The sequence below is a fragment of the Mus musculus genome, chromosome 5, assembly GCF_000001635.26.
Source record: "Mus musculus strain C57BL/6J chromosome 5, GRCm38.p6 C57BL/6J".
NCBI classification, from domain to species: Eukaryota; Metazoa; Chordata; class Mammalia; order Rodentia; family Muridae; genus Mus; species Mus musculus.
Genome location: NC_000071.6, coordinates 147,379,521 through 147,402,642, shown reverse-complemented (window position 1 = coordinate 147,402,642; position 23,122 = coordinate 147,379,521). Strand labels below are relative to the sequence as shown.

General features: G+C 45.1%; 1 protein-coding gene and 1 long non-coding RNA gene across 3 annotated transcripts in view; one reads left to right on the top strand and one right to left on the bottom strand.

The window, feature by feature from the left end:
- Window positions 1-723: 723 nt before the first annotated feature.
- Window positions 724-3,089, bottom strand: Gm26597 (predicted gene, 26597). Of its 2 annotated transcripts, none has more exons than NR_165432.1 (2): window positions 2,744-3,089; window positions 724-1,856 (listed from the first exon to the last, which is right to left on the bottom strand). It is a non-coding gene; the product is annotated as a predicted gene, 26597 (long non-coding RNA). The 2 variants fall into 2 exon arrangements; NR_165433.1 differs by lacking the exon at window positions 2,744-3,089 and adding an exon at window positions 2,028-2,189.
- Flt3 (FMS-like tyrosine kinase 3) overlaps window positions 2,154-23,122 on the top strand; it is a 69,749-nt gene continuing 48,780 nt past the window's right edge. Inside the window, exons 1-2 of the mRNA NM_010229.2 lie at window positions 2,154-2,423; window positions 19,137-19,258. Of these exons, the coding sequence (NP_034359.2) occupies window positions 2,378-2,423; window positions 19,137-19,258 (168 nt within the window). The 5' untranslated portion in view covers window positions 2,154-2,377. The remainder of the gene's footprint in view (window positions 2,424-19,136; window positions 19,259-23,122) is intronic.

The window sequence follows — 23,122 nt, the reverse complement described above, 5'->3', positions numbered from 1 at the left end:
TTCTCCCACACCACTTTGTTCCCTGTAATAACGACTCTGAGGGTAATTATTAATACATACTTAGGCCATAAGCTTTGGCTTGTTCTCCAACTAGCTCATAACCCAATTATCTCTCTTATTCTATATTAGTTCAGCTATGTGGCTGCTTTCCGGGCAAATCTCCTGTGGCTAACTCTTTCCCAGAATTCTCTCTTTTTCTCCCAGATGTCCCACCTCCTATTTCCTGCTCCAGCTCATTGGCCACTGACTTCTTTATTCATAGTGATGCTTATAAGAGATTCTATCGGAGCTGGGGGTGTAGCTCAGTAGTAAGAGTGCTCTGGGTTCTGGGGTCCTCATGGTTGTATGGCAAGCTCTTTACTGACTCAGCCATCTCCCTACTTCCACTTTCCTTTTTTTTTTTTTTTTTTTTTTTTTGGTTTTTCGAGACAGGGTTTCTCTGCATAGCTTTCGCTGTCCTGGAGCTCACTTTGTAGACCAGGCTGGCCTTGAACTCAGAAATCCGCCTGCCTCTGCCTCCCCAGTGCTGGGATTAAAGGTGTGCGCCACCACGCCCGGCCCTTTTTTTTAAGATAGGGTCTTGCTATGTAGCCCAGGCTGACTAATGCTCTACCTGCCTCCGCCTCATGGCATTATGGGTGTATAGCAACAAACCCAGCTCTAGAAATTTTTTTAAGTCAATTATTGTAATTGCAAATGTACCAGGACTGGAAGATCTTAGCGTTGGTGTCTTCTCTTTCCATTTTATTAAAGGGGAAAGCCTAAAAGCAAACTAAGCAAACAAAAACCTGGTTTGAAGAAGTGATCTCCCAAGTGAAGGCTGGCCTCTGAGAACTGTCCTGGGATGGGCTGGACCTAAGCTTTGTCTTCTGGTTCCAGATGAATAACCGATAACCACAGATACACATCTCAGCAGCCTGAGCACCACATGTCTCGGAGAGTGAACTCTCCACACCTGGAAGGTTTTGGGTCTGTGTTTCTTTTTCTTTCCCTTTTTCTTTTTCTTCTTCTTTTTCTTTTACTTTTTTTCTTGCTGATGATATAACCCCGGGCCTTGCAAGAGCTAAGCTAGCAATCTACCGGTGAGCTACATCTCTAGCCCCACAAAGCTATCAGATGATTAAAAAAAAAAAAAGATCCATGAATAGGCTGGAGAGGTAGCTGTGTGGGAATTGCCCTCCCTATTAAAGATGAAATGTGCTGCTTTACATATGTATATTTCTCCGTCTGGCCGCTGATCAGTGGACAGTCTCACTGTGGTGTGCAGGAATGTTGGAATGTTTCTTCATGCTCCTGTTGCAATTCCAGAAGTGGAATCCATGCGTCGGGCACCTGACCTTAAAATGCCTAAAGCACCAAGCCCATGTCATTTTCCACAGTGGCTGCCCGGAGGACGTCACTTTGAAGTTTCCCCTAGCGGGAAGGCTGATAGTGCTGTGGACTGAGTGGAGGAGAAACAGTGTTGTTAGTGTGCTTGTATGCTCTCAGGGGTCATGCCTGAAGAGAAAAACGATGAAAAGAATGAGGAGCGGAGGACTGCTGTGATGGAGCGATATTACTGACGTCATTATGGGGAGAGAACTAGGACACAGAGGACAAATGGCTCAGGAGGGTTCCTTCATGGGGAAGCCAGGGCTGCTATCCTGTGCTTTCAATATTCAGCTTGATGCACGGGAAATAATTGTTACCTAGAGACACTATGAGACTAAAAGCCAGAACTAGGAGGTGACAACTCCAAACATCCTTTGAGGTGCACGGTCTAATTTGTTTGGGTGTCTGTTTAACCTCTCTAATTTATTGACCTTGAAACCGCGTCTGCTTTTCTGGGTCGGAGGTGGATGGGAATCTTGGACATCCTATAAGAAAGGACAGGGAGACAAAGAAAATCAGTCCACAATGCAGATCTACCAGATGTGGAATAAAACTCACGGGGTTACCAGTGTATGGCACCGATTCAGTGCCCATCACGGGACATCAAAGATCCCCGCGCATGAAGAAGGAGGTCTGTGTGTCACCACTCTTCTCACCCTTAGGAGTTTAAAGCAGAGGTCCGGGGACTCAACCACGGAGTCCAGGCAACTTCCCCAGCCGAACCGCACCCAGTCTCCCCTGCCGCAGTCCCGGTGCCAGGAGCGCAGGCTGGGGACCACGGCGGGCACGTGGGATCGGCTGCAGCACTGCGCCAGTTCAGCCCGCCTAGCAGCGAGCGGCCGCGGCCTCTGGAGAGAGGTTCCTCCCCCTCTGCTCTGCACCAGTCCGAGGGAATCTGTGGTCAGTGACGCGCATCCTTCAGCGAGCCACCTGCAGCCCGGGGCGCGCCGCTGGGACCGCATCACAGGCTGGGCCGGCGGCCTGGCTACCGCGCGCTCCGGAGGCCATGCGGGCGTTGGCGCAGCGCAGCGACCGGCGGCTGCTGCTGCTTGGTAAGGCCCCTCACCCCCTCTGCACCCCGGCCGAGCGCGCATCACTCCCTCATACCCACCGCGCGCTCCCCTCGCCGCCGCATCACTCCCCTCTTTCACGTCCCCCCTTTCAAGCGGTGAACTTGGCTTTGGTTTGCCCACCCCTGCCCTCACCCTCCTCCGCAGCGCTCCTCTGCAGCTCAGTCCCCAGGCCACCGCGCCTGGGCTTGGGCTTGGATGCTCCGTCAGCCTCTGAGAGTCTTCTTCAGCAGCGCAGGTGGCCCGAGACTCCCTGACCCGACCTCTGGGTACTATAGATTCTCGAGCCGGTGCGTTCTCACCTCTTTGAGATGTAGGCTGACAGAGCAAACTAATGGGAAAACTGCGAGCATCCTCTGCTAGAGCGGTCATCCCTGCTAACGACCCCCACCTGTACCAATTTTCGCTTCACTCAGTGGCTAGTTACTTTGGAAATACTATGCAAAACAGATTTATAAATTTAAAAACTAGCTACCCTTCCCCTCTCCATACTTTTCTTATTTTAGGATTAAACCCTAGTGACACTTTCAAGGACTCCTAGGACTACTCTCCCAAGTTGCCTGTTCGGGTAGAAGCATAGCTGTGATTGAAAATAGTAACTAACTATAGGGGGGAAAGTCCCCATTCTGCCCAGTTCTAATCGGTCTCGCGTCAGCTTTCTGTTTGGGAAGACAAGGGGGTTGGATTGAGTTGGAGTTGGAGACAGTTCTAGAAGTCGGGGGTGGGGGTGGGGGGAGATCAGGCCCTGCCCTAGTTTTGCAGCCTTCTGAGGCACTCCTGGCTTGGCCTCAGTCTGCCCAGTGGCCTATTTCCCCTTCATTTCCAACATTTAGGATTCTGGCTTGAACCTTCCGTGACAAATAGAGAAAACATTTTGCAACATTAAATGAGCAGAAACGGTTTCCAATTACTTTAAAAAAAAAGATGATAAAATTAAAAAATGTAGGCTATAAAGGAAAAGGATGGGGAGAACGCTGTACCTTTCTTAAGCGAGTTGATGCACAGGGACATCTCAAACGCATGGCGTGGCGTGCTTTTCTTTTCAGGCTCTATTAATGCAAAATGGTTAGCTTTGGCTGTGTATGAGATTAGATTAGTGACTTTCCCATAGCAGAGATGATTTTTCTAAAGGGCTAAAGGGTTCTAGGGAAGTAACTCAGAATCAGAGTAGGACTTGCAGCCATGCTCAAACCGCACTGAACTCCTTCGTAGGAAATGTCTTAGTCCCTCTCCAGATTCAAAGCGCAACACATGTGCAAAATCTTCTGTGTCCACTCCCCAGTTGTTATATATCAGTGTACCTACATAACCACTGTACGTCAAGACATAGAGTGACTCAGCTTCCAAGTTACCCCCACTCCTCAAACTCACTCTATATCACTTTTGCCAGTTGGTGAGATTTACAAAGAGCAAATCACTGTTATACCCCACCCCTCTCCTTCAGTGCTGGGGCTCAGACTCCAGGCCTCACGTACATGTGGCTTTATTTGTGTTGGGCACTGCTACTTCAAAGAGAGGATTTCAATATGACAACAAACGAGAGACTGTCTCTTCCATTATGGCCGAGGAGTTCATAGAGCAGCAGGACACAGTCTTGTTGCTGACGTTGTTATTGGTTGCCTTGGCTACTTTTCTATTGCAGTAAAGAGACACTGTGACCAAAGCAACTTTTATAAAAGAAAGACTTTCTCGGGGGTTTGCTTACAGTTTTCGAGGGTGAGTCCATGGCTCTTCTGGGGGCGGGGCTGACACAGACATGGTAGGCAGGCTGTGCTGGAGCAGTAGCTGAGAGCTCAGATCTAGACCCACAAGCATGAGACACAGAAAGCTAACTGGGAATGGCTTGGGCTTTTGAAACCTCAAAGTCTACCCCTAATGACATACCTACTCCATCAAGGCCACACCCAATCCTTCCCAATTGGTTTTATATCTGTGGCACAAGCATTCAAACAGATGAGCCTAAGGGGGCCATTCTTCCTCAGAACGGGACAGTACACTCCCTGGCCCCCACTTGCTGGCTTTTAGCCCTGTCATCATGCAAAGCGCATTTAATCCTACTTTGAAAGTCCCCATAGATCGCTTCTCGGCCTTTTGGCTAAGATCAAGTGAAAGTCCCCATAGACTCTCAACACAGTTTAAAAGTTCAGAGTCCCTTCTGAGACTCAAGGCAGTCTCTTAATTGTAATTCCCTGTAAAATCAAAAGCCCAAAAGCAAAGTGTGTACTTCCAACATACAACGGTACAGAAAATACATTTTCATTTGGAATGTGAAAACGAGAATGTAGTGAAGAAATACTGGATCAAAGCAAGACTGAAGGGCAAACTCCAAATCCTGTGCTCTGTCTGATGTCAAAAGCTTAGACAGCTCTGCCCTTCCAGCCTCGCTGACTGTGACACACTTCTCTTTGATGAGCTGGTTCTTGGTCTGAAGCTGTCCTTGGCAGGAATCCCATAGCTTTGGTATCCCCAACATCCTAGGGTCTCCAACACAGTCCAGACTTCATTTTCACAGCTTTTAGCATTGGCCTCTGTGGGTCTCCATGTAGGGAGTTCCCTGACACAGGCCTGGTCTCAGACGCTCTCCTTAACTGCGAAGGGACATTCCACAACCGGTGTACTCCTATATGCTTCATAACTAAAGGTAGACTCTCAGCTTAAGTAAGTGGGGTCTCGGCCTGAGGGCAGGACTCCCTGGATTCCATGTCACTTTAAGCCTTTCTTTTTTTTTAAGATTTATTTATTTATTTATTTACTATATGTGAGTACACTGTACACTGTACACTGTCTTCAGACACTCCAGAAGAGGGCTCCAGATCTTGTTATGGATGGTTTTGAGCCACCATGTGGTTGCTGGGAATTGAACTCACGACCTTCAGAAGAGCAGTCAGTGCTCTTAACCGCTGAGCCATCTCTCCAGCCCCCACTTTAAGCTTTTCTTTAAGCTTCTTAACTCTCTGAGCACAAGACTTGGCTTCAACTTTAAATTTCCTGGTGCTCTTTTTCAACTCAAACTGTACATTTTTAAAATTTCTTTTTGCCCTGCTTGTGCCCCCTTTTCACTGTAGATCGGCAAGAGAGTGATCACGCAGAACCACACAACACGGTCACTATAAGGCTACCCTGGAATAAACTGTGCCAAAGAAATAAGTCCCAGGCATATTCTTAGGACAAGGGCAAAAAGCAGTCACATTCTTTGCCAACATATCAGAAAGATGGTCTCAAGCCCAGTTGCTAGTATTTTTCCCCTGTAAAACTTCCAGAGATGGGCCTCCCTGGTCCACATTGCTCCCAACACTATTGTCTTCCAAGTGCCTAGTGCATTAAGCTCTTTTTATGGTGGTCAAAGTCCCGAAGTCCTCCACACCCCACTCCTAGTACCAACCTGTCTTGGTTACTTTTCTTTTGCTAGAAAGGGACACCATGACCAAGGCCACTTATAGAAAACAAAAGGAGTTTAATGGAGCTTGCAGTTCCAGAGGATGAGAGTCTGTGACTGTCATGGTGGGAGCATAGCAATAGGCAGACAGACATGGTACTGGAGCAGCAGTTTATATCTTGATTCACACAAAGAGAGAGCTAACTGGAAATGGTGTAGGCTTTTGACACCCAAAAGTCTACTACCAGTGACACACCCCTCCAAGGCCACACCTTCTAACCCTTTCCAAACAGTTCTACCAACTGCGACCAAGCACTCAAATATATGGGCCCTTTGGATACCGGACCTGTGATGGCCCCTGACTCTTGTGCTTTAGTTTTTAATTCCTGCTTCATCTGAGTTCACATTAGCTATTAATTTCTTCATAGGAACTTCATATCAGCCTGTAGTAAATTTTCCGAGGGTTAATGGGGGGGGGGGGGACTCCTCCATGCTATTAAAGAATGCTCTACATCTTATAAATGGAATGATACTTGTAGTAACTTTTAGTTATCAGTTAAGATGTTTTCATTGGTTTTGAAAGTGCCTATCTATGAAAATAATGAGGTCAGGAATAGTAAGGATGGGGAAGGCATGGTTGCAGAGATGACCCAGTGGTAAAGAGTGAAGGCTGCTCTTGCAGAGGACCAGAATTCAGTTCCTAGTGTCCATGTCAGGTAGCTCACAACCATTGTAATGTAGATTCAGGGGATCTGATACCTCTGAGCATATGTACACACCAGCACTTGCACACACACTTACCAATGCACAGACACACATACATACAAACACGTAATACAATAAAGGTCATCTTTAAAGCTGGAGTTTGCATTTCCTAGGAAAACTTCAGATGAGAAAAGCGAATAGAAGCACAAATGAGGAGAAAAATTTTAATTTAATCCATGTTATTGAGTGCTTATTTCTGTGTCAAGCACAGAACTGTTTTGGACAATGTAGGCAAAAAGGCAAAGGATGGTAGTGTCTCAGCTTAGGTATGGATATCCAGTCTTATTCTATTTAACAGATCCATAGTCTTTGTCTTTCCCAAGGAAAGCATTTCATAAATCTTTGTGTGTGTGTGTGTGTGTGTGTGTGTGTGTGTGTGTGTGTGTGTGTGTGTATGGTGTGGGGTTTGAAACAGACAGGGTTTTTCTATGTATTCCTGGCTGTCCTAGAACTTGTTCTGTAGACCAGGCTAGCCTTGAACTCACAGAGGTTCACCTACCTCTCTCTCTGAAGTGCTGGGATTAAAAGTGTGCACCATCACTGCCCAGCTCCTTCTGTTTCTCTCTCTCTCTCTCTTTCTCTCTCTCTCCCTCTCTCTCTCTCTCTCTCTCTCTCTCTCTCTCTCTCTCTCTCTCTCTCTCTCTGTGTGTGTGTCACAGTAAGCAGGTGGAAGTCAGAGGACAACTTGTAGAAGTCAGTTCTGTCCCTTCACTACATGGGTCACAGGGATCAAACTCAGGTAGTCAGGTATGTCTACATGTATATGTACAATGTGTGTGCAGTGTACACAGAGGCCAGAAGAGGGCGCCAAATCACCTAGCCTTGGAGATACAGATGATGGTAAGCCACCATGTGGGTGCTGGAAACCAAACCCCAGTACACTAGAAGAGCTCTTAACCACTGAACCCTTTCTCCTGCCCCAAGAGATTCCCTTTTAGTTAGTTTAACTTTTCAGCAGCTGTTTTCATATATATATATTTTACAATGAGGAAAGAGATAGAGTACTACCAACAGATATTTTGATTGCTAAATACCTATAGATTAAACATAGCATGAGTTTGAATCCTCAGAACCTATTTAAAGGCCAAGCTTGGTGTGTAATATCAGGGAAACAGGGATATGGGGAAGGAGACAGGAGAATCCTTAGAAAACATGGATCAGCTAGGCCAGCCATGCAACAGCAAGCAACAGCCTTTCCTCAGACAAGGTGGAGGGTGAAAAGACCTGAGGTTCTCCTCTGACCTCCAGAAGTGCATGCTGGCCTGCACATGCCTGCACTAACAAGTGTGAACCATACATATATCCACATCGTGTGGACACACAAGGGTAAAAAAAAAAAAAATTAAATAAAGACAGCATGCTTCAGTGATGCTTCAACTAGAAAAGAATAGGAGTCCCAAGGGCATTACCTTGTAAAATTTCTTAACTATAGACAGATTGTATTATATGCCTGTGGAAAAAGCAATCTTCTTGCAGTTGAGGTAAAATAAATGATGAGTTGCAAAGTTGAATACAATCTTTTGCATGTGGGGAAGAAGCAGTTTGGTTTAGAATAGGGTGTGTGTGTGTGTGTGTGTGTGTGTGTGTGTGTGTGTGAGAGAGAGAGAGAGAGAGAGAGAGAGAGAGAGAGAGAGAGAGAGAGAGAGAATCTTATAGCCAAGGATGGCTTAGCCTCTTAAGTGCCAAGACTGTAAAGGTATATTTTGCAGCCTGGCTGGGCGGCTGTTTGGATTTGGTCTTTCCACTATGGCTGGTCCTAAACTCCTGTAGCTCAGGCCATGGTACCTAGCAAGAAGCAGTTTACTGAATGGTGCTTTGAGCAAATGTGTTGAGGACATTTTCTCACCAGGGAGTGTTTCTGCTCCACTGAGAACCCCAACCCCGTACCATCTCCTCAGTTCAGACTGGGCCTCTCCTGTCTTCACTCTCTAATGATACTCGGAAATCAGTGTGGCAGGAGCCCCTGGCAATGAAATATGAATTGGATGTCAGAGATTGCCATCAAAAGAGAGAGAGAGGGAAGGGAGGGAGGGAGAGAAGAATCCTTCTTGCTGACTCAAAATACCTTCTAAGTATTACCTAGCATGTTTTTTTTTTTTACTTGGTTTGGAGTCAGGGTCTTACTATGTAGTCCTGGATGACCTGGAGCTCACTCTGTAATATCAGGCTGGCCTCAAATTCACGGGCATCCACCTCCCTCTTTCTGCCTTTGAGTGCTAGGAATAAAGGCATGTGCTACCACTCCTAGCTCTGGGTGAAATTTTGATTTGACAAACAAACAAACAAAAACAAAAATCATGGCAAACTTTTATTTGTAAATTAAAAAATTAGCATATAAAATAAAATATTACATTTATTGTTTTCCTCCCTCCCTCCCTCCCTCCCTCCCTCTCTTTCTTTTCTTCAAGACAGGGTTTCTCTATGTATCCCTAGCTGTCCCAGAACTTGCTACATTGATCAGGCTGGCCTCAAATTCTCAGAGATCTGTCTGTCTTTGCCTCCTAAATGCTGGGATTAAAGGCATGCACCACCACTGCCCGGGTTCTTTGGGACTTTTTGAGGAAGGGTTTTTTTGGCCCAAGCTGGCCCCAACCAACTCTTCCCACCTCTGCCTCCTCAGTCCTGAGATTACAGACATGGATGCTACCACATCCAGTCCTCAGGACTTACAAAGGGGCCTTACAGAAAATAGGAATATAAATTTGGTTTAACGTACTGCATAGCTTAGTCTACCCGACAGTTACTCACTCAGATCATCTTAGGACTCTCAAGGGTTTACCTGAGGAGAGTGTTTAGAGTCTGAGGTGCCTTGTTTTTTGTCGTTTCCCCCCCCCCCCCCCCGAGACAGAGTCTCACCAACAAGATCGGCCTGGTTGAGTTCTTCCTACCTCCAAGTGTTGGGGTCACCACCCCTGCAAACTTTGTTGGGCTTTCTCCCTCACTGTGGCTTCTAAGGAAGCTTAAGCTGTGGCTACAAGGTCAAAAGGTTTTCTTCCTTTAAGAGACAGGGTCTCTCGTGAGCCCTGTGCCTGGGTGGTTTGGCTAGTTTCTGCAGCGACTGTCTCCTCCGTGGTACGGAAATAACGACGAAAGTTGTTGTACAAGTCACGGACGGTTGTTAAGTTGGCTCATAGCATTTTGTTCTTTAGATACCAACACATGTGAAGGAAATATAAAAATAATGTAAAGTACACACACAATGTTCTTTTGCGGCTAGAGGGATTGCATAAGATCCTAAAAGAGGAACTATTGGTATTTCGGGGGGATTGTTTAAACAGTAAAGTGCATGTGTGTGTGTGTGTGTGTGTGTGTGTGTGTGTGTGTGTGTGTGTGTGTGTGTGTTTTCACTACTGTCATTATTATGTTGATTGGGAGCCAAGAATCCGCTATAGTCTACACTGGAGCAGGATCTTGTCATTTTTTTCTCTCAAATACTGGATTTTAATTATAAGGTACACACTAAATTCTGTCTTCAAAATCTGTGATTGCCGGGCAGTGGTAGTGCACACCTTTAGTTCCAGCACTCAGAAGGCAGAGGCAGATGGACCTTGATGAGTTCGAGGCCAGCCTGGTCTACGGAGTCAGTTCCAGGACAGCCAGGGCTATACGGAGAAGAAACCTTGTCTGGAAAACAAAATCCTCTGTGCTCAGAGTCAGGCTTCCCAGTGCTACTTATTCTGTTCTTGGAGGAAATGCAGGTAGACATCTCAGGACTCAAAATGCAAAGAGGAAACTTGGTGGTGGGAATGGCTTTGCACTGAAGTTTCTCTTTTTGAACAGGAGACAGCCCCGTCATCAGATGAGTCTGCAGTGCCTGACTTAGGTGTATGCTTTGCAGAAAGGGAGACAGAGTCTGAAAATACCCTTAGGAGGCTTGGAGTCAATCCTGTGTGTATGGCCTCTCTCTCTCTGTCTCTCTGTCTCTGTCTCTCTCTGTCTCTGTCTCTCTCTGTCTCTGTCTCTGTGTCTCTGTCTCTGTCTCTGTCTCTCTCTCTCTCTCTCTCTCACTACTTCTAAGTGCTTTTGAGCAAGGTCTACTTCTAGAACCCATGTAATGCTCCCCAGGGCTGTGCTGAGCCTCCGTATTACAGCACTTACCCAGCCTAGCATGCATGCGAGCCTAGTTCTGTCCCTGGTACCTTTCCAGGTACCATACATCACCTCCAAATTACCTCACAGCACTGCCCTCAAAGGATTCACGGGCTAATGCTAAGCTGCTGGCGGCTGAGGTGCCAGCTATGCCACAGAGCTGGAGTTGTGGTACAATTTTAGAAGCATCTACGGAAGTGTAGCCTCTCACGCAGACAGAAACTAAGGCCAAGCTTCTGAGAGGAGACCATTCCATCAATGCTGAGAAGATGTGTGATGGGGGAAGCAGAGGGGGAAGGCAGTCCCAGCAAGTAGGAAAGAAACCCAGCAAGGAACAAGGGTCAGGGTAACACACCTAAGGAAAACCGGGTTCAGGGTAATATACCTGAGGAAAACCGTATTTCTTGTCTTGGTTGCTGGGTCTAAGTCTCTAAGACTTAGTCCTAAGTGACTAAGGTCTCTAGGATTACCATGGCTATATTTTATAATGTTCTAACTCAGAAAATTAATTTTTTATACTTATTTAGTGTGTGTGTGTTGCACGCACTTATGTGCCCAGGAGCACCAAGGTATGTGTATGGAGGTCAGAGGACAGCTTGAGGGGGTCGCTGTCTCATTCCACCACGTAGGTCCAGAGATCAAAGCTTGGGTTCTCATGCATGGCTGTTCTCATGCACAGAGCCATCTTGCTGGCAGGGAGCTTGGCCTTTATCATGGAGACCAAGAACCTCTGACTGGTTTCAGGGCATCTGTTATATCTCTCTCCCTCTCCCTCTCCTTCTCGGTCACCCATGTACATTGTTTTATTTATTTACTTTTAAGGGAAAAATATTCATTACATGCATGATTTCTAAAGGGATCTGTGAGTCCATCCAAAACTGGGAAGAACCTTGCCAGAGAGTGGTGAAGGTTTTGGGTGGAGGATGTGTGGTGTCAATGTGGAGGATGGAGAGCTGAGCTGGCATGCAGGGACCAGCTGGGGAGCTGTTGGCAGTGGTCCAGGCCAGACACAGTCAAGACTTTAATTGTGATAACGGTAATACAGAGGCCGACCTGATTTGAGGCTAATCAAGATGGTAAAATGTTAGGGTGTGGCTAATGCTTGGATGGAAAATGAGGGTTGGAGAGGACTCAGTTCTGTCCCTAACACCCTCATGGCAGCTCACAACCATCTGTGTCCCCAGTTCCAGGGGATCAGATGTCCTCTTTCAGACTCTGAAGGTATCAGGTATCATGTGGCATACATGTAACAATTCTAAACTTCTTCTTAGTATTGTTTAAAAAGAAAGAAAAGGCGATGAGGTGTCTTGGCATTCCCCTGTCTCATATCGTCTAAACCCATAGCTCTGTCGCCGGAGAGCTTATATTTATTTGTTCACTTTGAGTTTTGTGTCTGCTGGTTGAGACACAGCCTCACTCTGTAGCTCGCTGGCTTTGAACTCATGGAGACCAGACTTGCCTGAGAGTTGAGGCAACTCTCCTGCCTCAGCCTCCTGAGGGCTGCAAGCTCCGGAGGGCTTACAGGCATGCACTACCACACCTGGATTTACCTAGTTCTGGTGTTGTGCGAAACAACGTTGTGGTTTATTAAGAAAAGACTTTATTAGAGGCTCCAGCGTGAGTCAAGCGGGTTGGAGGTATGAACAGTGTAGGAGGAACCGTGAGCTTCTCAAGAGAGAACTACTTTAGCCTAGACTTTGATTTTAGACTAACGTCATCCTCCTGGAAGCACCCTTCCCAGGGCCACTCTTTTCCTTTCAAAGCAGATAAATTTGGGAGCCTCCCCGCCATTTTTTGATTCCAACGCTCCCTCAGGTCCCCACCTGGCTTTGCCACAATGATCTGGGAATTTCCACTTTGGAACGGATTCTTGGGAAAGAACCCTCACACTGATGACGTCAAGTTACGCATGAGTACTGAGTCACGCTGCTACAGCAATGTCGCCTTTTAAAATGTCTGCTTCCCAGAGTTTATTAGAAGCAAGCAGACAACTGACATCACCGTCCACACGCAGAGCATATCCATCGCACCCCCAATTTTCTTGTGGTCATTGTAAACCCCCGGTTCTCTACACACAACCCCTGGCAGTCAATCATCTCTTTGCTGTTGCTATTTTCCCCCTCTTTTCAAAGATTGTGTGTGGAACTGTATAATATGCGGTCTTTTGACTCGGTTTACAAACAAAGAATAATGTCTTTGGGCCTGTTGATGTTTTGATCTGGCTGTCCTAGAACTCATGAGATCCACCTCCCCCTGCCTCCTGCATGCTAGGATTAAAGCTGTGCCCCACCATGTCTGGACTCTCAGAAAAATCTCTGCAATTACCTCATGCTATTATATATCAGTATTTTCCCTTTCTATTGCTGAATAGTATTCTAATGTGTGGCTATGTCGTAGTTTATTTATCTATTAAGTTGCCTTTTGAACTTCCGTTTTCTCCTGGTTTCTGCCAATTATGAGTGGTTTTGTAAAAATTCAAGTACAGGCGCATAGTGTTAATTTCTCCTGGGTAAATACATAAGCATGGTATTGTATAGATGGGTTTTAGGCTACATAAATGCGTAACCATCTTCATCTGCCCCAAGGGCATATAGGGATTGCAGTTGCTCAACACTATTGTCTGCACGGGCTGCAGTCAGGATTTCTGGGTTTGTCCCTGGTTCCCCTCTCAGCCTGGGTCGGAGTCTTAATATTTTGCTGCCAGCTTCCCTCCCGGCCTCCCAGTTCTAATTCACAGCATGTTGTGGTTTTGACTTGTGTTTCCCTATGTGGCTGATGATGTGATGCAATTCCCACACACTTACTCATTTCCTTGCTTTGTGACTTTCTTATTGTTGCGTTTGAGGAGTTCTTTGTATATTATGGATACAAATGATGTTGTGTTGCATAACAGTTTCCCCTGAAGTTGAAACATTTCATCCTAAGCAGGGAGATAAAAATAACTTCAAAACAGCTTCAAGAAGCCCCTAAAACTGAAGGGATTCACTAGGTCCCTACCAGAGTAAGCAATAGAAGCTGCAGAGACGACTCTTGAGATGATCATGACCAACTAGCTGCCCGGGAGAAACAGAAACTAGCAGCGCTGCCTGCAAGAGGCTTAGCCCAATGGAGTCACTTGGAAAGGATGCTCTCCAACCTGCTGAGCTGCCTGCAGGCTGTGCACTGGGCTCCGGGTTCCCAGCTGTGTGAGCTCATGCTGGGATGGGCTTTGGTGATGCATCATTCTTTGAGTCATTTCTGCTCTTGTAAGTGACCCCTCACCCATATTTTTGTAACACCAATAAAACTCACTGGTTCAAGCCAGCTGGACTTTGGTGGCATCTGGATCTTGCTCTCTCGTGGGCTCTCCATCTGGGCTGAGGAGATGTGCTTATCACATCCCTCCAGGAATGCCTCTTATCATACAGGAGGAGTGATCAGAAAATACCGTTGTTCTGAGAATTTGGATCGGTTGCATCCATTTGAAGGCCACGCCTCTGTAATGCTGGGGCTGGGGATGTAGGGATAGGTTGATCCCAGTGGCTTGCTGGCCCTCTTGGTGAAACAGAAACTCAGGTTCCGTGAAAGAACCTGTCTCAGAAAATTAGGTTGTGAGTGATGGAGACTGTAGTGATTTGAATAGGAGTGGTCCCCATAGACTCATGGGTTTGAATGCTTGGCCCACAAAGAGTGGCACTGCTAGGAGGTGTGACCCTGTTGGAGGAAGTGTGTCACTATGGAGGTGGGCTTTGAGGTCTACGCTCAAGCTAGGTCTAGTGTGTCAGTTCTTCTTCTGCCTCAGGTCAAGTTGTAGAACCCTCAGCTCCTTCTCCAGCCAATATATCTGACTGCGTGCGCACTGTCGTGTTTTCTACCATGATGAAATCAGACTAAAGCTCTGAAGCTGTAAGCCAGCCTCAAATAAATGTTGTCTTTTATAAGACTTGCCTTCGTCATGGTGTCTGCTCACAGCACCTCAACAGTAACTATAACAGAGTAACACACACATGTCAATGTCTGGCCTCTGTATGCACACACACACACACACACACACACAAACACTCACACACACACACACTCAAGTAAAAAGTCAGTTATTCCCAAAGAAGCCAGAAAAAAGAAGACAAGGGAATTAAAAGCAAACAAAGTACATAGAAATCAAAGGACAGAATGATAGATTTAATCACACCAATAATCTCATAAACTTAACACCAATATCACAGCAAAAAGGTAATTTTGCTGTGTGACAATTTTATTTTCAAGTTCTTTATAATAAAGTTTTAATTAAAACATAAAAATGAAAATCAGTATTTAAAAGGACAAAGTTAATTTCATTAAAAGAGAAAAGTTCAACCTTTGTGCCACATAAATGAAGTTTCCTACACATGAGAGAGGAATAGGCTAAGCAGAAAAGAATGAGTGGCCAGGAGTGGTGGCACACATCTTTAATGCCAGGGCTGGGGAGCAAAGGTAGAAGGCTCTCTGTGAGTTCAAGGCCAACCCAGTCCACACAGTGAGTTTAGGTCTATTAGAGCTACAGAGTGAGGCCCTGTCTCAATAATTAATTAATTCATTCATTCATTCATTAAAATGAAGGGAAAATTTCATGCTAACCCTAATCTAAACGTCTAGAAGGACCTTAGCAGCATCAGAATGTGTTTCGGGGCAGAGTCACTTGTAATGGAAGGCTTGTTTTATCAAAAGAACAAAAGACTCCTAACCATCCATCCACGTGTCTAGGAAAGCTGGGAACTGTGTGTGGGAGCTCTGGCTGAGGTGCAAGGAAAATCCAGCAAATCGGCCATCATCTTCTCAGGGTTCAGCCTCTGTCAGTCATTAGCACCGGCAGGGAAGCCATCAATGAGGCAAAGAGAAGTCTTGACCAACTGTCGACCAAGCCGCTAAGATAACAGCAGCTGAACATCCACCCCCACCCCCACCCCCAGGCGCACGCAGCTGATGAGCCTACAGGGACAGCATCTGCTCTGAGCTACAAAACACGACTCCAACAAACTTCGGAAGATTCCAGATGTAAAAGATGTATCATTTGACAGAAACGGTACCGAATTAGAAATTGCTAGCAGAAAGACGTATTTGAGAAATCAAAGCACGGTTATGAAGAGTCCACGGGTCCAGAAGAAACCAGAAAATCAAATGTAGTTTGAACTGAAGAGTAAGGAAAAGACGATGAATGTGATAACATGTGAGGTTCCTCTAAAGTCATGCTCGAGCAGGGATTACCACTGAGACGCCCTTCTAGCCCGAGCTGTTGCTGTTTTCCAGTTTTGGGGTTTTTTTTTTGTTTTGTTTTTGTTTTTTTGTTAGGGATTCAACTGAGCACCTCACATGTTTGAGGGAAGCCCTCTTTTACTGAGTCATGCCCCCAGCCCCAAATTTAGAACATTAGATTCTTATTAGATATTTACTTATTAATTAGTAATTACAGCTTTTAGCTACAGTGTCATGATTTTGAGACAGAGGCTTGCTTGCTCTGTAGCCTAAAGAGTGGTCTCAAATTCATGGACGTTATCTGCCTGCTCAGCCTTTTCAGTGCTGGTATTATAGGTGAGAGCCACTACAAAAGAATAAAGATCTCAAAGCAATGGCTTCACATTAAACAAGCAAACAAACAAACAGACAAACAGACAAACACTGAGAGGAAGTTAACCGCAGTGTTGTGCAAGTTTAATCCCCGCACTCAGGAAGCAGAGACAGGCAGATCTCTGAGTTCAAGGCCAGCCTGGTGTATGGAATGAGTTCTGGGTCAGCCAGGGTTACACAGAGAAACCCTGTCTCAAACAAACAATACAAATAACAACAAAAAACAAACAAAACAAAAAAAATACTAGAAAAGAAGAAACAAAAGGAAAATAGCAGATTCAGCTCCATATAAGCAAAGTTAAAGAAAATAATCATAGCTGGGCGTGGTGACGCGCACCTTTAATCCCAGCACTTGAGAGGCAGAGGCAGGCGGATTTCTGAGTTTGAGGCCAGCTTGGTCTACAAAGTGAGTTTCAAGACAGCCAGGGCTACACAGAGGAACCCTGTCTCGAAAAACAAAAACAAAAACAAAAACAAAAACAAAAAAACAAAAAAAAAAAAAAAAGAAGAAGAAGAAGAAAGAAAAGAAAAGGAAAAAATCATGACCAGGGCTAAAACCCAATGAACGAGAGAAGCAGAGCAATGACAAGCCGAGGTAACCAAGGTTAATAAAAGGCAAGGAAATGAGCCTCAGCAAGGCCACCAGGAAAACAAAGATCAGACACAGATGCAGTGTGACGTTAAAAGCCCCGTGTGTTACAAATACATATCACCCTTTACAAAATAACCTTTAAAATAAACATATTACCCTTTAAAATAAACCTTGAAGAACTTGAATTGATCAAACTATCTGAAGAGAGTACATCACCACAGTAAAACAACAAAGAAACAAAGAAACAAAGAGGGGACACTGTCTATCTAAGGTAGTATGCCGGAGGAAGAGGGAAAGTCTTGTAGGCAGAAGATGACTCAGCTGGTAAAAGTGGGCACCACACTAGCTCAGCTACCTGACCTGTGGCCCACACACAGATGCAATGATGATACAATTTCAAGTGACAGAAAGACTGATGGTCTTGTTGTAGCAGACGTTGCTGAGAATGCAGCTGGAATCCCATGTTTAGCTGCAGGACAATATCTGAGGACAGCAACCTGTTTGAAGCAGGAAACTTTGGAGGATAAAAGAAAAGCTCACAATCGATTTGAGTGTGTGTGTTGGGGTGCTTGTATAGGTCAAGCTTTAACACATTATACCCATCACCTAAGTTAAATGCTCTAACGTAGTCAATTTAAGTGAATTAGACCATAAAGGCATCATGGTTGTTATAATTGATTGGTTGGTTTGGTTTTTTGAGACAGGGTCTCACTAGATAACCTTGGCTGGCCTAGATCATGCTATATAGACCAAGCAGGGTTCAAATGAAAGGAATTTGGGATTAAAGACAAGACACGCACCAGCTCAGCAGCTAAGAGCACTGCCTGTTCTTCCAGAGTTCCTGAGTTTCGTTCCCAGCACCCACATAGTGGCTCACAAATATCTGTAATGGGATCTGATGCCCTCTTTTGGTGCGTCTGAAGACAGCAACAGCGTACTCATATGCATAAAATAAATAAATAAATCTTAAAGACATGCCTCACCACACTTGGCAAAATCACATTTTTAAAAGAGTGGAGAGTAAAAATGCTAGAGACTGTGATGAGAAGGGAACTAATATCCCAGAGGCTCTGAGATTACAAGGGACAGAATCGGCTGGGCACATACACTTATTTCCTGCCTCTATTAGATCTATCACTCAAGGGCCAGTAAAAGATATTCTGAATGACAAGAACACACTCTTGAGTAGTCCCTCACTGCTAAAGGCAGTGTAAGAGCCACTGGGTCGGTGAATAAATTTGATTCTGGTGGCCTTTGTATAGAGCTTTTTTTTTTTTTTGGTCAAAATATCGCTATGAACACTGGGATATTTGCATTTATTTAACCAAGAAGCTTAAATGAAGCGCAACATGAAAAGTACCATAATGAAACACATCACTCTGTGTGCTAGCTCAAAAGTAATTAAAACGAAATAAGCAAATACCTCCAAAGGCTCTAAAAATACCTAAGCTTGAGGGCTTAGGGTTGATGTACCTCCCTGGAAAGAACTTACTGATAGAGGGTCACCTAGCATGCATTTCTGAGGTCTTTGGTGTGCTCTCTAACAGAAGAAGGAGAGAGAGAGAGAGAGAGAGAGAGAGAGAGAGAGAGAGAGAGAGAGAGAGGAGAGAGGAAGCTGTCCACTACGGGATCCCAGAATTAGCAACTGTGTCAACTTGACACAGCTGGAGTTATCACAGAGAAAGGAGCTTCAGTTGAGGAAATGCCTCCATGAGATCCAACTATAAGGCATTTTCTCAATTAGTGATCAAGGGGGAAAGGCCCCTTGTGGGTGGTGCCATCTCTGGGCTGGTAGTCTTGGGTTCTATAAGAGAGCAGGCTGAGCAAGCCAGGTTAGGCAAGCCAGTAAAGAATATCCCTCCATGGCCTCTGCATCAGTTCCTGCTTTCTGACCGGCTTGAGTCCCAGTCCTGACTTCCTTTGGTGATGAACAGCAGTATGGAAGTGTAAGCCGAATAAACCCTTTCCTCCCCAACTTGCTTCTTGGTCATGATGTTTGTGCAGGAATAGAAACCCTGACTAAGACAGCAACCTAAGTTTCTCTCTCAGCACAGAGGGAGAACATTGCCATGGCTACAGCTAGCTCCATGGGATGCCCTGCTGTCATTCAGAGCTACAACAGCTTTCATGAAACTTTCCTTCCTGTACTCGCTTCTGACTATTCGTCCCGTGTGCCCCCCCCCCCCCCGCTTGCATTTCGTTCTCTTGTTCTGTGGTAAGACATATGCTGATTTTCTCCCTACAGTGTGCCCGTACCAACGTCATTATTTTTTTGTTCTGCTTTGTTTTACAGTTGTTTTGTCAGTAATGATTCTTGAGACCGTTACAAACCAAGACCTGCCTGTGATCAAGTGTGTTTTAATCAGTCATGAGAACAATGGCTCATCAGCGGGAAAGCCATCATCGTACCGAATGGTAAAGTAACGTGAACACCTCCGTTCTGCCCTGGAGGCTAGACTTCATAGGCTAGTGAGACCTGCCATGGCTAAGTGGGCACTTCTATCCCTTTTCTGTTCCAAACACTATACTGCCAGCTTCCTTGCTACCATGACATCAACCACTTCCCGGAGGGTGAGAGGCCATGGATTGAACTCCAGCACTGAGGGTTAGTCTGAGCCATCATGTCAGTGCTGGGAATTGAACCTGGGTCCTCTGCAAGAACAGCCAGTGCTCTAATCACGGAGCCAATTCTCTAACCCCCATTGCTCTCTCTTTTAAAATATCATTGTCATTATTATTATTATTATTAATTTTATATGTATGGGTGTTTTTGTCTATATGTATCTCTGTAAGCCATATGCATGCATGGTGCCCACAGGGGTCAGAAGAGGACACTGACTCCCCTGTTACTTGAATTCCAAAAGGCTCTGAGCTGCCATGTAGGTTCTGGGGACTGAACGCGGGTCCCCTTGAAGAACAGCCAGTTATCTTAACCACTGAGCTAGCTCTCCGGCCACCGCTCTTTGATACTAGTCATCTAACATAGCTATTCCCACCTGTCTACTTCTTCAAATATGTGCTTAGTGAATGTACTCAAATGGAGGACGCTTATATGATACAGAAGTGTATATACAGCAAATAAGGACAGATCTGCCAACTCTACCGACATTTCTAGTTTAGGATTCATTAACTGTTTTCTTTCACAGAGATAGAAAAGTACATATAATGCTATGGCTTGCCCACCCCCAACTATCAGAGATTACAAATAATCTTGAATTTTAAAAGCAATATGAAGTGGGCTTCAAAAGCAATATATATATGTATACATACATAAAACCTCAATTTAAAACATTTTTTTTTCATGGCAGAAACTGTTTTGTTTTTTTTGAGACAGGGTTTCTCTGTGTAGCTCTGGCTGTCCTGGAACTCACTCTGTAGACCAGGCTGGCCTTGAACTCAGAAATCTGCCTGCCTCTGCCTCTCAAGTGCTGGGATTAAAGATGTATGTCACCATGCCCTCCTGGCAGAAGCATTATTGGTTTTAATTTTTAAATAAGTATTGGCAGTGTAACGATCTGACTTATCAACAATTAAGGCACTTTAGTATATAATAGTGTGGAGAACAGATGAAGTCCTAAGTGAATGTGTGTGGTTGGTTGACAGGAACACTATCATTTCAGGGACTCGTGGGAATGGTAATTCCTTCGCCGGGTCAGCCTCGGGGGAAAGGCAAGGTCTGAGTAAGGATGTCTAGAAAGTATCAACCATAACCTCTTCTTCCTGAGTGACTGTAGCCTGAAACTGCTCCCCTCCAACTGACCCCCTACCCAAATCATCTAACCTGCCTCCTTGGTGAGCCGTATATAGCAAACACCGTATATAGTAAGCATCAGGCAGCTGGCGAGTCTCCATCAAACTGCATATCCCACCCCACCCCAGCTCTTCTTCGTGAATGTCTGTGAGTTTGCTTTATATTCATTTTCTGGTCGCCCCAGGACGGGTTGAGTCCAGAGCTTGCAGGTCACAGCATAGCAGCATCTCAGTGTGGATATAAGAGCATTGTGTGGTACTGTAGTTTCAACTTTTAAGTACCTTCCCAACGTAAGAAAATAGATATGTACACACGTGTGGTTTTTATCACACATATTTCTGTAAGTGCTAGCTCAGACGGCATGTGCACATACGAGGTTCTTAGGCGTGCTGCTGAATCCCCCTCCAGAGGCTTGTTGGGTGTGAATTCCCATAGCCGTGTGTGAGCATGCGCACTTCCTCAAAGCCTCGCTATCAGAATGTGTGGGCGGACTTTTCCATGTTTGCCAGACTCGGAGATGAGAAGTGTTTTCATTTGTGTGGGTTTCAACATCTTCATGTGTATTTGAGGGCCACTCTATGTTTTTGGGAAAAAAATGGACCATTAAACTTTTTTTTAGATTTATTTTGTACATAATGAATATTTTACATATATATATATATGCAAATAAATATATGTGTCTTCCTGGTGCCCATGGACCTCAAAAGAGAGTATTGAGGGGCTGGGGAGATGGCTCAGTGGGTAAGAGCACTACCTGCTCTTCTGAAGGTCCTGAGTTCAAATCCCAGCAACCACATGGTGGCTCACAACCACCCGTAATGAGATCTGACTCCCTCTTCTGGTGCATCTGAAGCCAGCTACAGGGTACTTATGTATAATAATAAATAAATCTTTTTTTTTAAAGGGTATTGAATCCCTGGAGAATGAAGTCACAGATGGTTGTGAGCCACCATGTATGTGTTGAGAATCAAACCTGGGTCCTGTAAGAGCTGCCGGTGCTCTTAACCGCTGACCTGGTTTTCTAATCTCCTTTCTTTTTAGATTAAAATTGGATCATTTTAATTTGTTTTATCTTTTTAAAATTTATTTATTTATTTTATGTATATGAGTACAGTTGCTATCTTCAGACACACCAGAAGAGGGCATCAGATCCCACTACAGATGGTTGTGAGCCACCATGTGGTTGCTGGAATTGAACTCAGGACTTCTAGAAGAGCAGTCAGTGCTCTTTTTATATATATATATATATTTTATTATTACGTATTTTCCTCAATTACATTTAGAATGCTATCCCAATAGTCCCCCATACCCTACCCCCCACCACTTCCCTACCCACCCATTCCCATTTTTTGGCCCTGGCATTCCCCTGTACTGGGGCATATAAAGTTTGCGTGTCCAATGGGCCTCTCTTTCCAGTGATGGCCGGCTAGGCCATCTTTTGATACATATGCAGCTAGAGTCAAGAGCTCCGGGGTACTGGTTAGTTCATAATGTTGTTGCACCTACAGGGTTGCAGATCTCTTTAGCTCCTTGGATACTTTCTCTAGCTCCTCCATTGGGGGCCCTGTGCTCCATCTAATAGCTGACTGTGAGCATCCACTTATGTGTTTGCTAGGCCCGTCAGTGCTCTTAACCACTGAGCCATCTCTCCAGCCCTTTGTTTTATTTTTTTTAACGACTTTTGGCCCTTATGATGGCTGCAGATATGTTGGGCTATTTGGTCATATCCAGAAGTCTTGCACAAGGGGAGGTTTGATGACAAAGTGCCTCCCAGGTAACATGGACAAGGCCACCCTTGATCCCCAACATTACAAAAAGAGAAAAAAGAAAAAGATCTGTTGTAGATAATATTTACTCATCAATCAGGGCTTTCTACCCCACCTTTGATCATTCAGTTCCTAGATAAAGGAACAAAACCTTTATATTTATGATAAACTTCTAAAGCATTAGAGCTGGGCAGATAGCTTCCCTCTAAGCTGTTAGAATCTATTTCCCCAACAATAACCCCAAGTTATAATTTGTCATGTCCTGCCTGGCCACTCTTACTCCAGTTGACCCGCCCTCCTGGCCATGTTTTCATGATTCATCTACTCTATGATGTCTTCCCTCTCCAGCTTCTTCTTTCCCTTGTGGTCTCCTGCCTCAGTTCCCAAGCCTGGCATTTGAAACTCCGCCCATCTCTCTGCTGCCCAGCTGTAGGTATCTTGGGGCAAGGTTACATAGTGTCACTTGATCTACAGGAGGATCTCCTAGTTCCTGAGGTAACCAGAGCCAGTATGTAGCATTCCAATACATAGCAACAGACCAAACCCAGTATGTAGCATTATAATACATAGCAACCGACCAAACCCAGTATGTAACTTTACAATACATAGCAACAGACCAAACCTCAACAGTTTTAAATTAAGGAGCAAGTTTTGCATAACAAAGGCTGTTAAACCTAAGAATTTACTCTTGTGTCTAGACCTACAGAATTCAGCATTAGCAACAGACCAAACCTCAACAAGGATCATATACCTTCGCTGTGG